Source organism: Cherax quadricarinatus, chromosome 32 (assembly GCF_038502225.1).
Source record: "Cherax quadricarinatus isolate ZL_2023a chromosome 32, ASM3850222v1, whole genome shotgun sequence".
Lineage (NCBI taxonomy): Eukaryota > Metazoa > Arthropoda > Malacostraca > Decapoda > Parastacidae > Cherax > Cherax quadricarinatus.
Window position 1 is genome coordinate 5940990 of NC_091323.1, and position 15460 is coordinate 5956449.

Below are 15460 nucleotides of genomic sequence, written 5' to 3' on the forward strand. Positions count from 1 at the left end.
TCAATTTTGTGGAAATACGAGAAGTGTAGACTTGTCGTTGAACACACTGTCTTCAACAGCAAGTCAATTACTTCTCAAGTAAAGTTTCTACACCAGTTATTTTAACATAGCTAATAAGCAGTGTGGTGGAGTTAGAAAAAATCTAGAAAATATTAAACATAGCGATATATAGACAAGACCAGGACACCCAGGCTGTACACGAGCTGTCAGCGGACACCAGTTCCCTCAACACGCAAGTCAAACACATTTAAGAGCAGCTCGACTACCCAGGAGATGTGCCAAGTGTACCATGAGTAAAGCTGAAGTTTGGGACACTGAAGCAAAGCTGAAGTTTGGGACACTGAAGCAAAGCTGAAGTTTGGGACACTGAAGCTATAAATAATCTAGTCGGTTACTTCAGTAACTGTCAGTTATCCAGTCACTTCAGTAACTGTCAGTCATACAGTCACCACAGTAACTGTCGATCATCCAGTCACTTCAGTAGCTTTCAGTCATCTCGTCAGTCACCTCAGTAACTATGAGTCATCCAATCACTTCCGTAACTGTCAGTCATCCAGTCACCACGGTAACTGTCAATCACCCAGTCACCACAGTAACTGTCAATCATCCAGTCAGTCACTTCAGTAGCTTTCAGTCATCTCGTCAGTCATTTCAGTAACTTTCACTCATCTAGTAATTAACTTCAGTAACTGTCATTCGTCCAGTCACTTCAGTTACTGTCAGTCTTCCAGTTACTTGAGTAACGGTTAGTCATCCAGTCACTTCAGTAACTGCCAGACATCCATTCAGTCACTTCAGTAACTGCCAGTCGTTCAGTCATTTTAGTAACTGTCAATCATCCAGTCATTCACTTGAGTAACTGGCAGTCATCCAGTGAGTTCAGTAACTGTCGGTGATCAAGTAAGTTACTTCAGTAACTCTCAGTCATTAAGTCAGTCATTTCAGTACTTCAGTAACTCTGACATCTATTCAGTCATTTCAGAAGCTGTCAAGTCATCCAATTAGTTACTTCAGTAACTGTGAGTCATCCAATCCTTTCAGTTACATCAGTTGTCAGTCATCCATTGAGTTACATCAGTAACTGTCAGTCATCCATTTAGAAACTTACGTAACATGTCAGTCATCTAGTCAATCACTTCAATACCTGTCAGTTATCCAGTCATTTACTGCAGTAACATGCCAGTAACTGTCACTCGTCAAGTAAGTCACTGGTAACTGTCAGTCTCATTGATAATTGTCAGTCACCCAGTCAGTCACTTCACTATCTGTCGGTCATCCAATCACTTCAGTAACTGAGTCATCTAGTCAGTCGCTGGTAATCGTCAAACATCCAGTTAGTCACTTCAATATCTGTCAGTCTAGCAATCTTTTCAGTAACTGTCAGACATCCAGTCTCACTAGTAACTGCCAGTAATCCAGTCACTAGTAACTGTCAGTCACCCATTCTGTCACTTCAATAACTGTCAGTCATCTGGTCAGTTACTTCAGTAACTGTCAGTCAACTGTGACCAGTAATTGTCAGTCAACTGGTCAGTCACTTGAGTATCTATCAGTTACCCAGTCAGCCCCTACAGTAACATTCAATTATCCAGTCAGCCACTTCAGTAACTGTCATACAATCAGTTTCTTCAGTAACTGTCAGTCATCCAGTTACTATAGTAACTGTCAATCATCTAGTCAGTCACTTCAGTAACTGTTAGTTATTTCAGTAACTGTTAGTCATCCGGTAAGTCACTTCAGTAACTGTCAATCATCCAGTCAGATAATTCAGTAACTGTCAGCCATCCAGTAATTTCAGTAACTGTCAATCATCCAGTCATTTAATTCAGTAACTGTCAGTCATCCAGTTAGTTAATTCAGTAACTGTCAGTCATCCAGTTAGCTAATTCAGTAACTGTCAGTCATCCAGTTAGTTAATTCAGTAACGGTCAGTCATCCAGTTAGTTAAATCAGTAACTGTCAGTCATCCAGTTAGTTAATTCAGTAACTGTCAGTCATCCAGGTAGTTAATTCCGTGACTGTCAGTCATCCATTCAGTTATTTCAGTAACTATCAGTCATAAAATACATCGGTATCTGTCAGTCATTAATTCAGTTACTTTAGTAACTGTCAGTCGTCCAGTCAGTTATTTCAGTAACCGTCAGTTACTTCAGTAACTGTCAGGCATCCAGTCAGTTAAGAAACTGTCAGTCACCAAGTCACTTCAGTATCTGTCAGTCAACCAGTCAATTAATTAAATAACTGTCAGTCAACCAGTCAATTACTTCAATAACTGCCAGTCAACCAGTCAATTACTTCAATAACTGTCAGTCACTCAGTCACTTCAGAAACTGTCATTCACTCAGTCATTTCAGTAACTGTCAGTCAACCTGTCAGTCACTAAGGTTACTGTCAGTCGTCCAGTTATTTCAGTAACTGTCAGTCACCCTTTCAGTTCAGAAGCTGTCAATCACCAAGTCACTTCAGTAACTATCAACCAGTCACTTTAGTAACTGTCAGTTATCCAGTCAATTCAGTAACTGTCAGTCATCCAGTAACTTTAGTAGCTGTCAGTCATCTGGTCAGTCACTTCAGTAACTGCCAGTCATCAGGCCAGTCACTTCAGTAACTGTCAGTCATTTCAGTAACTCTTCTAGTCAGTAACTTCAGTAACTGTCAGTAATTCAGTCACCTCAGCAACTGTCAGGCATACAGTTTGTTAAATCAGTAACTGTCATTCATCCAGTAAGTTATTTCAGTAACTGTCAATCATCCAATCACTTCAGTAACTCTCAGTCATTAAGTCAGTTACTTCAGTTACTGTCAGTCACCCAGTCAGTTACTTGAGTAACTATTAGTCATCCAGTCAGTTCAGTAACTGTCAGTCATCCAGTGAGTCACTAGTATCTGTCAGTCATCCATTCAGTCACTTCAGTAACTCATCCAATGAGTCGCTTCACTTATTGTCAGACAACCATTCAGTTAATTCGTAACTGTCAGTCGCCCAGTCAGTGACTTCAGTAACTGGCAGTCATCCAATCACTTTAGTAACTGGCAGTCATCTAATCAAATAATTCAGTAACTGTCATTCATCTAGTCAGTCACCTCAGTTACTGTCAGTCATCCACTCTTTCAGTAGCTGTCAGTGAGGAGGCCAGTCACTTCAGTAACTGTCAGTCATCCATGCTATTACTTGTGAAACCGTCAGTCATCCAGTCAGTTACTTCAGCAACTGTTAGTCATCCAGTCAGTTCAGAGACTGTCAATAATCCAGTCAGTTCAGTAACTCTCAGTCAGTCACTTCAGAAACTGTCAGCCATCCAGTCACTCACTTCAATATCTGTCAGTCATCCGGTCAGTCAATTCGGTAACTGTCATTCATTAGGTCCGTCACTTTAGTAATTGTCAGTCATCGTCAGTCACTTCAGAAACTGTCAGTCATCCAGTCAGTTAAGTCAATAACTGTCAGTCATTCAGTAAGCTACTTCAGTTACTGTAAGTCATCTAGTCAGTTTCTTCAGTAACTGTCAGTCATCCATTCAGATCAGAAACTGTCAGTCAGTCACTTCAGTAACTGTCAGTCAACCAGTCACTTCACTTACTGTCAGCTATCTAATCAGTCATTTCACTGTCACTTATCAATTGAGTCATTAGTAATGGTCAGTCACTTCAGTAACTGTTAGTCATCTAGTCAGTTACTAGTAACTGTCAGTCATCAATCAAGTCACTTCACTGGCAGTCATCCAGTCACTTAAGTAACTGTCAGCTTTTAATTCCGTCACTTCAATAACTCTCAGTCATCCAATCAGGCAGTTCGGTAACATGTCAGTCATCTAGTCAGTTACTTCAGAGACTGTCAGTCATCCAATCACTTCAGTAACTGTCAGTTATACAGTCACTTCAATAACTGTCAGGTATCCAGTCATTTACTTCAGTAACATGCCAGTCACCCAGTCAGTCATTTCAGTCAGTCATCCAGTCAGTGACTGGTAAGGTCAGTTACCCATTCAGTCACTTTAGTAACTGTCAGTCATCCATTCAGTCACTTCAGTAACTGTCAGTCATCCGGTCAGTCACTTCAGTAACTGTCAGTCGTCAGGTCAGTCACTTCAGTAACTGTCAGACATCCAGGCAGTCATTTAAATATCTTAGTAATCTAGTCAGTCACTTGTAACTGTCAGTTATCCATCCAGTAACTTCAGTAATTTGCAGTCATCCTTTCAGTCTTTTCAGAATCTGTCCTCATCCAGTCAGTTTCTTTAGTAACTCTCAGTCATCCAGTCAGTCACTTCAGCAACCCTCAGTCATCCAACCAAGCACTTTGATAACATGTTAGTCATCTATTCACTCACTTCAGAAACTGTTATCCAGTCACTTCAGAAACTGTCATCCAGTCACTTCAGAAACTGTCATCCAGTCACTTCAGTAACAGTCATCCAGTCACTAATAACTGTTAGTAATCCAATCAGTCATTAGTAACTGACAGTAATCCAGTGAGTCACTAGTACCTGTCCGTCATCCAGTCACTCACTTCAGTAACAGTCATCTAGTCACTAATTGTCAGTGATCTAGTCAGTCACTAGTATCTGTCAGTCATCTACTCAGTCAATTCAATAACTGTCAGTCATCCACTCAGTTACTTTACTGTCAGTCATCCAGTCAGTCGCTTTAGTAACTGTCAGTTATCCAGTCACTTCAGTAACTGTTAATCAACCAATTACTAAAATTTCTGTCAGTCATCCAATCACTTCAGAAACTCAGTCATACAGTCAGTCACTTCAGTAACTGGCAGTTATCCAGTCAGTTCAGTAACTGTCATCCAGTCAGTTTCTTCATTAACTTTCAATCATCCAGTGAGACACTTCAGTACCTGTCAGTCAACCAGTCAGTCATTTCAGACATTGTCAGACATCTAGTCAGTTACTTCAGTAACTGTCAGTCATCCAGTTACTTTAATAATTGTCAGTCATCCAGTCAGTCACTTCAGTAACATGTCAGTCATCCAGTCTGTTGCTTCAGTAACTGTCATTCATCCAAACAGGCACTTCAGTAACTTCTCCGTCATCTGGTCAATCACTTCAGTAACTGTCAGTCATTTCAGTAGCAGTCATCCAATCAGCCACTGGTAACTATCAGTCATGCAGTCAGTAACATCAGTAACATGTCAGTCATCTAGTCAGTTCAGTAACTGTCAGTCATTCAGTTCAGTAACTGTCGGTCATCCAGTCAGTTCAGTAATTGTCAGACATGCAATCACCATCCTCACCCATCTTCCTCATCCACTATCATCATCCAATTTCCTCATCCAATTTCCTCATCCATTATCCTCACCTATCATCTTCATCCTCCCCTTCCTTATTCACCATCTTCATCCTCCCCTTCCTCATTCACCATCTTCATCCACTGTCCTCACCCACAATCCTTATCCACCATCCTCACCCACCATCCTCTCCCACCATCCTCATGCACAATCCTCATGCACAATCCTCACCCACCATCCTCACCCACCATCCTCACCCACCATCATCATCCACCATCCTCATCCACCATTCTCACCCACCATCCTCATCCACCTTCCTCATCCACGATCCTCATCCACCGACCAGACACCTACCAAATACACACACACTTTTACTTCCATACTCTCTGACGGACACCGAGTACGTCAGGCCCAAAAGGGACTACGAAGCTTCAGGTTGGAACCCACACTTGGTCATGCACGTCAAGAAATTTGAGAAAATGCAAAGGTTAGCAACAAAACTAGTTCCAGAGCTAAGGGGAATGTCCTACGAAGAGAGGTTAAGAGAAATCGGCCTGACGACACTCGATGACAGGAAGGTCAGATGAGACATGATAACATTTGAAATATTGAGAGGAATCGACAAGGTGGACAGAGACAGGATGCGCCAGAGATTGGACACAGCAACAAGGGGCCACTGTTGGAAGTTGAAGACTCAGATGAGTCTTCATAGAGTTGTTAGGAAGTGGAAAAGTCTGGGAAGTGATGTAGTGGATGCAGGATCCATACAGAGCATTAAGAAGAGGTGTGATAAAGCTCATTTAGCAGGAAGAGTGACTTAGTAGCTACCAGTGAAGAGGCGGGGCCAGGAGCTGTGAATCGACCCCTGCAACCACAACTAGGTGAGTACACACACACAAACACAAACACACACACTAGCACATACCAGTCCTCTCTCCTTATATCTATTTTCCTTCACTTCTTGCAGGATATATGACAGAGAACGAGAAAGCCATCCTGGAGTCCCTGGAGAGGAAGACTCACGAACACAAGACCTATGTACCGTTCTTGTGGGCGAGCAAGCTGGTAGACAGAGCCAGGAGGGAAGGAAAGATCAAGGACGACATAGCTCAGAAGACGGTTACTGATGAAGTGATCAAGATCCGTGGCCTCTGTGGTGAACTTCTGGGATGGGATACTTACAATATACCTCTGGTCTATACCCAGGTCTGACACACACACACACACACACACACACACACACACACACACACACACACACCTAGATTTAAAGACTATCTTGTTTCTATATCTATAGACAATCTTGTTTCTATATCTATGAACAATCTTGTTTCTATATCTATGGAAAATATAATTTTTAAAATTAAATAAAACTGAAATCAATATTTTTATTAATAAAGTCAGTGTTGAAGCAGCTAAAGTAAAGCTGTGCTTAACTTTACTAATAATATTTATTCATTGCTTTAAAATGCTTTTGCATTTCCACAATAAGCATTGTAAGCACGCAATAAGATCACAGTAAATAGGTGATATTAAAATATGCAAAATAACCACTGTGAAAAAAATGAACTTTCAAGCGATTTCGTGACTTCTCACGAAAACACTTTGGAGTTCAATATTTTTTTTTCACAGTGGAAAAAAAAAAAGCACAATTGCGGTATAATGCAATCCTTTGACTACCTTCGGACCACACTGTTGTCTTTATAAGGTCACAAACACATCTAGACTCACGAAATCGTAGTGACGTGATTGCAAACTATACTACAGGTGGGGGCTTGAACCCCCGGTATATAGGGTGGAGAGTCAGATGGAGAATCTTGAGTAGATTGGATTAGAGACGGACCTGTACGTGATGGGCCCGTCCTGTACAGGTCCGTTTTAATCCTAATCTTTACCTTTTACCTTTACCTTTGATGAGTTCCGATAGCTTTCCTACTCCCAGAGCCCGGCCATGGGCCATGCTTGTCTGGTGCTCGCCTAGTCAACCTGGCTGCTGCTATTGGTGGTCCGCAACCCCATATATTCATCACAGCCTGGTTAATCTCCCACCTGGTGAAGATACTTGTCCAGTTTCCTCTTGAAGACTTCTACATTTGTTCCAGCAGTATTTCTGATCTCCTCTGATAAGATCATGAATAATCTGGAACCAAGAATGTTGATACAATGTTCCCTTATTGTGCTCTTCACCCACGTAGATTTGTTTGTGACTTGATAAAGCCCACTGTGTGGGCGAAACGTTGCCAATAAAAGTTTGCGTTATTCTGTATTTGTCTATTTTTCCATAGTGTCAGTATTTTATACTATTCCTTTCACCAACAGGTAGTGACAATCGCCGTGTACTCCTTCTTCCTGTTCTCTGTGTTGGGAGAACAGTTCCTTGATCCTGCCCAGAATCTACCTAACAACATTATTGACCTCTACGTGCCTGTCTTCTCGCTGCTACAGTTCTTCTTCTACATTGGCTGGCTCAAAGTGGCCGAATCTCTCATTAACCCATTTGGCGAAGATGATCACGACTTCGAATTTGTAGCGTTAATTAAGAGGCATTTGGAGGTAGGTTGGTGGGTGGTAGTTGTGGTTGTGGGTGGTGGTTGTGGGTGGTAGCTGTGGTTGTGGGTAGTAATTGTGGTTGTGGGTGGTTGTTGTGGTTGTTGGTAGTGGCTGTGGTTGGTAGCTGTGGACGGGAATATTAAATACAAAATTTTTCGTGTCAGCTCAGGGGCCCATCTTCCAACTGAGAGGTAGACTTGTTAATGGTGACTAACAACTAACAGGTAGACGTGTTAATGGTGACTAACAACTAACAGGTAGACGTGTTAATGGTGACTGTAACAACAGGTAGACTTGTTGATGGTGACTATAACAACTAACAGGTAGACTTGTTGATGGTGACTATAACAACTAACAGGTAGAATTGTTGATGGTGACTATAACAACTAACAGGTAGAATTGTTGATGGTGACTATAACAACTAACAGGTAGACTTGTTGATGGTGACTATAACAACTAACAGGTAGAATTGTTGATGGTGACTATAACAACTAACAGGTAGACTTGTTGATGGTGACTATAACAACTAACAGGTAGACTTGTTGATGGTGACTATAACAACTAACAGGTAGACTTGTTGATGGTGACTATAACAACTAACAGGTAGACTTGTTGATGGTGACTATAACAACTAACTAACAGGTAGAATTGTTAATGGTCTCCGTAATAAAGTAAAGCGACATGTCTGTTGAGACAGTCAGTTGTTTTTATTAACAATGCTTTAAAAGAAGAATGAAATAAAATGACACGTAAAACTTTAATAATAATTTTGCAGGTAATAATGTACAGGATACTCTGAGGATGTGCCCGTGTGTTGGGGTAGTTTAGTGACAGTATCAGACATCAGGGGTCAGAGTCACTGGTAACTTGATATTATCAGTAAGTCATGGGTGAGAGTCACTGATAACTTGACATTATCAGGCAAGGTCATGGGTGAGAGACACTGATATCTTGACATTATCAGGCAAGGTCATGGGTGAGAGACACTGATATCTTGATATTATCAGGCAAGGTCAGGGGTGAGAGACACTGATATCTTGATATTATCAGGCAAGGTCAGGGGTGAGAGTCACTGATATCTTGATATTATCAGGCAAGGTCAGGGGTGAGAGTCACTGATATCTTGACATCATTTTTGCAGTTGAATTGTATGTCATCATCATACAATTATCCGTATTGCATCTATGCTTACTTCATAGTTTGTAAACATCTCAGACTCCTTTAGTGCTTCGCAAACTACTAAAAAACTGATTCACCTCATCCCCTAGTTCGTCGTATACAACTTTGGTTACACCGCATTACTAGCAAAAATAAAGAAATCGTTTTCTGTTGGGTCCCTGGTCTTGTTGATGTTGAGGGCAATGAGCAGGCAGACTGCTGCGTGATCTGCAGTACATGACCTACCAGTTTCATGTAGTGATATTCCATTCTCTGACTATTTTGCTGTAATCTCCACCCACCTTCGCAACCATTGGCAACAACGTTGGTCTGATATGACTCATAAGAAATTACATTCTATCAAACCAGGTTGGGTGTCTGGCCCTCTTCTTGTCATCGATACCGAGGTTGGGAGACAATACTTTCATCTTTGCATCGGACACACTTGTCTGACTCATGAATATCTCAGAGAGGCATTCTGTTCCACTTTGTGAGAACTGTCTACTTCCTGTTCCAATTTCCCATATTCTACTGGACTATTCTATCAACGGGCACGCAGAATTTTCCTCCGACGTCGTCACCGCTCTAAAGCCCTTACTTTATTTTCCTTCCTTGCTGACAGCCCCACCTTTGACACAGATTCCGTCTTCGGCTTTTTGACAGCAACTGACTTAATACACAAACTTGGATAATTCTTTATCACTCGTCATAACCTTTATTGTCATCTCCACCCTTATTTATCCTTAGATCCTGCATCAATTCCTACCCTGCAGTGCTGTATGAGCCTGGTAGGTTTAGCGCTTACTTTTATAATAATAATCGACATTATCAGGCAAGGCCAGTGGTGAGAGACACTGATAACTTGACACACTGATGTCAAGAACAGACATCAAAACCTCCACAAAAAAAAAAGTAATTTCCAGAGCAGGAATACAAAGTTTAGATCAGCTTAGAACGTGTATGTGGTTGTAGGGGTCGAGACTCAGCTTCTGCCCCCGCCTCTTCACTGATCGCTACTAGGTCCTTTCTCTCCCCGCCCTGCTTCAAGAGCTATATCATACCTCATCTTAAAGCTATGAATGGTTCCTGCCTCCACTACATCATTTGCCAGACTATTCCACTTCCTGACAACAGGTGTGGGTTCCAAACTGGCGCTGCAAATTCTAGTATGGGCCTGACGTACACGGTGTACAGTGTCTTGAAACATTATTTACTGAGGTATCGGAACGCTATTTTCAGGTTTGCCAGGCGCCCATATGCTGCAGCACTTATTTGGTTGATGTGTGCCTCCGGAGACATGCTCGGTGTTATAGTCACCCCAAGATCTTTCTCCTTGAGTGAGGCTTAGTCTTCGTCTACCTAGCCTCTTCTCTGTCTGCGGTCTTCTTTGCCCTTACCCAGTCTTCATGACTTTGCATTTGGCGGGGTTAAATTCGAGAAGCCAGTTGCTGGACCATGTGTCCAGCCTGTCCAGGTCTCTTTGTAGCCCTGCCTTATCCTCATCTGATTTATTTATCCTCATTAACTCCACGTCATCTGCGAACAGGGACACTTCTGAGTCTATCCATTCCATCATGTCATTCACATGTACCAAAAATAGCACTGGTCCTAGGACTGACCCCTGTGGGACCCCGCTCGTCACAGGCGCCCATTGTGATACATCATCACGTACCATGACTCGTTGTTGCTTCCCTGTCAGGTGCCTGATCCTCTAGCTTTTGCACTATGTCGAAGTTCATGTGTGTGTGTGTGTGTACTCACCTAGTTGTACTCACCTAGTTAAGGTTGCAGGGGTCGAGTCCAAGCTCCTGTCCCCGCCTCTTCACTGGTCCTACTAGGTCACTCTCCCTGAACCATGAGCTTTATCGTACCTCTGCTTAAAGCTATGTATGGATCCTGCCTCCACTACATCGCTTCCCAAACTATTCCACTTCCTGACTACTCTGTGGCTGAAGAAATACTTCCTAACATCCCTTTGATTCATCTGTGTCTTCAGCTTCCAACTGTGTCCCCGTGTTGCTGTGTCCAGTCTCTGGAACATCCTGTCTTTGTCCACCTTGTCAATTCCTCTCAGTATTTTGTAAGTCGTTATCATGTCCCCCCTATCTCTCCTGTCCTCCAGTGTCGTCAGATTGATTTCCCTTAACCTCTCCTCATAGGACATACCTCTTAACTCTGGGACTAGTCTTGCTGCAAACCTTTGCACTTCCTCTAGTTTCTTTACATGCTTGGCTAGGTGTGGGTTCCAAACTGGCGCCGCATACTCCAATATGGGCCTAACGTACACGGTGTACAGGGTCCTGAACGATTCCTTATTAAGATGTCGGAATGCTGTTCTGAGGTTTGCCAGGCGCCCATATGCTGGGGCAGTTATTTGGTTGATGTGCGCTTCAGGAGATGTGCCTGGTGTTATACTCACCCCAAGATCTTTTTTCTTGAGTGATGTTTGTAGTCTCTGGCCCCCTAGACTGTACTCCGTCTGCGGTCTTCTTTGCCCTTCCCCAATCCTCATGACTTTGCACTTGGTGGGATTGAACTCCAGGAGCCAGTTGCTGGACCAGGTCTGCTGCCTGTCCAGATCTCTTTGTATTTCTGCCTGGTCTTCGATCGAATGAACTCTTCTCATCAACTTCACGTCATCTGCAAACAGGGACACCTCGGAGTTTATTCCTCCCGTCATGTCGTTCACAAATACCAGAAACAGCACTGGTCCTAGGACTGACCCCTGTGGGACCCCGCTGGTCACAGGTGCCCACTCTGACACCTCGCCACGTACCATTACTCGCTGCTGTCTTCCTGACAAGTATTCCCTGATCCATTGCAGTGCCTTCCCTGTTATCCCTGCTTGGTCCTCCAGTTTTTGCACTAATCTCTTGTGTAGTACTGTGTCAAACGCCTTCTTGCAGTCCAAGAAAATGCAATCCACCCACCCCTCTCTCTCTTGTCTTACTGCTGTCACTGTCATAGAACTCCAGTAGGTTTGTGACACAGGATTTCCCGTCTCTGAAACCATGTTGGCTACTGGTGATGAGATCATTCCTTTCTAGATGTTCCACCATTCTTCTCCTGACAATCTTTTCCATGATTTTGCATGCTATACATGTCAGTGACACTGGTCTGTAGTTTAGTGCTTGATGTCTGTCTCCTTTTTTAAAGATTGGGACCACATTTGCTGTCTTCCATGCCTAAGGCAATCTCCCTGTTTCGATAGATGTATTGAATATTGTTGTTAGGGGTACACATAGCGCCTCTGCTCCCTCTCTCAGGACCCATGGAGAGATGTTATCTGGCCCCATTGCCTTTGAGGTATCTAGCTCACTCAGAAGCCTCTTCACTTCTTCCTCGGTTGTGTGTACTGTGTCCAGCACATGGTGGTGTACCCCACCTCTCCGTCTTTCTGGAGCCTCTTCTGTCTCCTCTGTGAACACTTCTTTGATTCTCTTGTTGAGTTCCTCACATACTTCACGGTCATTTCTTGTTGTCTCTCCTCCTTCCTTCCTTAGCCTGATGACCTGGTCCTTGACAGTTGTTTTCTTCCTGATGTGGCTGTATAATAGCTTCGGGTCAGATTTGGCTTTTGCTGCTATGTCGTTTTCATATTGACGTTGGGCCTCCCTTCTTATCTGTGCATATTCGTTTCTGGCTCTACGACTGCTCTCCTTGTTCTCCTGGGTCCTTTGAATTCTATATTTCTTCCATTCCCTAGCACACTTGGTTTTTGCCTCCTTGCATCTTTGGGTGAACCATGGGCTCATCCTGGCTTTTCCGTTATTCCTGTTAGGCTTGGGTACAAACCTCTCCTCATTATTATTATTATAATCAAAAAGAAGCGCTAAGCCACAAGAGCTATAAAGCGCTGCAGGGTAGGGAAGGAAGCAAGGGAATTGGATGGCAGAAGGGAGGGGGGATGATCAGCAGGTTACAGAAAACAGCGGGGCAGGGGATAGTACGGGGGTAGCGGGTAGCAAGACATTGAAGTAGAAAGGGCTGAAGGTATCAGAATTTGTGAAGTAAGTCAGTTGTTGTCAAAAAGTCAATGACAGAGTCCGGATGAAAGGTGGGTCCATCAGCGAGAAGGGAAGGTAAAGAGAGAGCAGCGGAGTGAAGACGACGACAGAGGTAAATTCTGCGTGCTCGTTGATAAAGCGGGCAGTCCAACAGAATGTGGCTGACTGATAATGGAGCTTGGCAATTCTCACAGAGAGGAGCAAGACGCCTCTCCATGAGATATCCATGAGTAAGACGAGTATGGCCAATGCAAAGACGGGAGAGAGTAGTCTCCCAACCTCGACACTGGTGATAAGAAGACGGCCAGTAACCTATACTCGGTTTAATAGATTGAAGTTTGTTGCCGAGCATAGTAGACCAACGTTGTTGCCAACGGGTGTGAAGGTGGGAAGATATTGCAGCAAAATAGTCCGTAAATGGAATACCTCTATAAGAAACTGGTAAGTCAAGTACTGCTGACCGCGCAGCAGTGTCTGCCTGTTCATTGCCCTGTACGTCAACATGACCAGGGACCCAACAAAAAACAATATCTTTATGCTTGGTAAAGATGCGGCATAGCCAAAGTTGGATACGGAGGACTAAGGGGTGAGGTGTATCAAATTTTTGTATAGCCTGTAAAGCACTAAGGGAGTCTGAGACAACCACAAATGATGACACAGGCATAGATGCAATACGGATAAGTGCTGTAAGGATGGCATATAATTCAGCTGTAAAAATACTAGCCGAAGATAGTAAATGTCCTTGTACGACGCTGTCCGGAAACACTGCTGCGAATCCTACGCCGTCAGAAGACTTAGAGCCATCTGTGTACACAGCAATGGCATGAAAATGAGAGTGAAAGTGGTCAAGAAAAAGAGAGCGGGAAGCGACCGTAGACAGTTGGGCTTTCGAGCAAGGGAGGGAGAAAGAACAGACTCGAACAGCTGGAACTTCCCAGGGGGGTAGGGAAAAGTGAGATGCTACATGTACATAGAAAGGTGGTAGTTGAAGAGAAGACAAGAGCGAATGAAGGCGAAGAGAGAAGGGACGGAGTAAACAGGGGCGGCGAACAAATAAAGAATGTCTACTAATATCAGTGACCATTCTATAAATGGAAGGATTGAGCAGATCATGAGAGCGTACATAGTAGCACAGGCAATGGGCATCACGGCGATTGGATCAGGATGGAACGTTCGCTTCTGCATAGAGGCTCTCGACAGGGGAAGAGCGAAAAGCACCAAGGCATAAACGTAATCCTTGGTGATGAATGGGGTTAAGGCTAGAGAGAGTAGCAGGAGATGCCGCTGAATAGATCTGGTCACCATAATCAAGTTTCGATAAAATAAGGGTGGAATGTAGGCGAAGGAGGGTTCGACGATCAGCTCCCCAGGAAAGATGAGCAAGGGTTTTAAGAAGGTTCAGCCGGCTGTGACAAGTTGCCTTCAGAGAGGTAATGTGAGGTTTCCAGGATAACCTACGATCAAAGAGGAGGCCCAGAAACTTGACTGTATCACGTTCAGGGATACGGGAGCCATAGAGGTACAAAGGATGATCGGAGATGACAGAGCGTCTAGTGAAAGTGATTTGGTGGGTTTTAGTGCTGGAAAATTTAAACCCACGAGTGGTGGCCCAATTGGAAACACGGTCGACTGCATGTTGGAGAGAAACTGTAATGAGGTGACAGTCAGCGCCTGCACAGGCAATAGCGAAGTCATCAACATAGAGTGATGACCAAATATTTGATGGAAGACTAGAGGCCAAATCATTAATAGCAAGGAGAAAAAGTGTTGTGCTCAGAACACATCCCTGGGGGACACCTTCAGCTTGGATAAAGTCCGGGGAGAGCACATTATTAACCCGAACACGGAAATGCCTGTCAGTTAAAAAGTTCTTAAGGAAGGATGGTAGATTGCCTCGAAGGCCTAAGGAGTGGGCTTGGGCTAAAATATTATACCTCCAAGTTGTGTCATATGCTTTCTCAAGGTCAAAAAATATGGCAATAACTGAGTGGTTATTCGAAAAGGCATTACGAACATACGTATCCAAGCGTAGTAAGGGGTCTATTGTAGAACGTCCCTTACGAAAGCCATACTGACGAGTGGAGAGACTGTTGTGTGTCTCTAAATACCACACTAAACGTCTATTTACTAGGCGTTCCATTACTTTGCAAACTGCACTGGTAAGAGCAATGGGACGATAGTGGGAGGTTTCATGTCCCGTAGTGCCTGGTTTGCGGAAAGGGAGAACAATGGCGGATTTCCACAGCTGTGGAAGAACTCCTTGTGACCAAATAAGATTGTAAAGGCGTAATAGGACTGCAAGGGCTGACTGATGTAAATGTTGTAGCATACGAATATGAATGTCGTCAGGCCCAGCTGCCGATGATCGACAAGCTGAGAGTGTTGCCTCCAGTTCTTGAAGTGTAAAAGGCACATTATACTGTTCTTCTCTGAGAGAAGAAAAGTCCAAGGGTGCTAACTCTCTGGCAGACTTTGAGGAAAGAAATGAGGGGCATAGATGGAGTCC

The 15460-nt window shown here is 43.5% G+C and overlaps 1 protein-coding gene across 7 annotated transcripts in view; it reads left to right on the forward strand.

The window, feature by feature from the left end:
• Positions 1-15460, forward strand: part of LOC128690175 (bestrophin-2a) — a 172752-nt gene that overhangs the window by 119682 nt on the left and 37610 nt on the right. For all 7 annotated transcript variants that reach the window (XM_070090425.1, XM_070090431.1, XM_070090426.1 and 4 more), the window contains 2 exons: positions 6207-6445; positions 7559-7792. In XM_070090425.1, coding sequence (XP_069946526.1) covers positions 6207-6445; positions 7559-7792 — 473 coding nt within the window. The remainder of the gene's footprint in view (positions 1-6206; positions 6446-7558; positions 7793-15460) is intronic.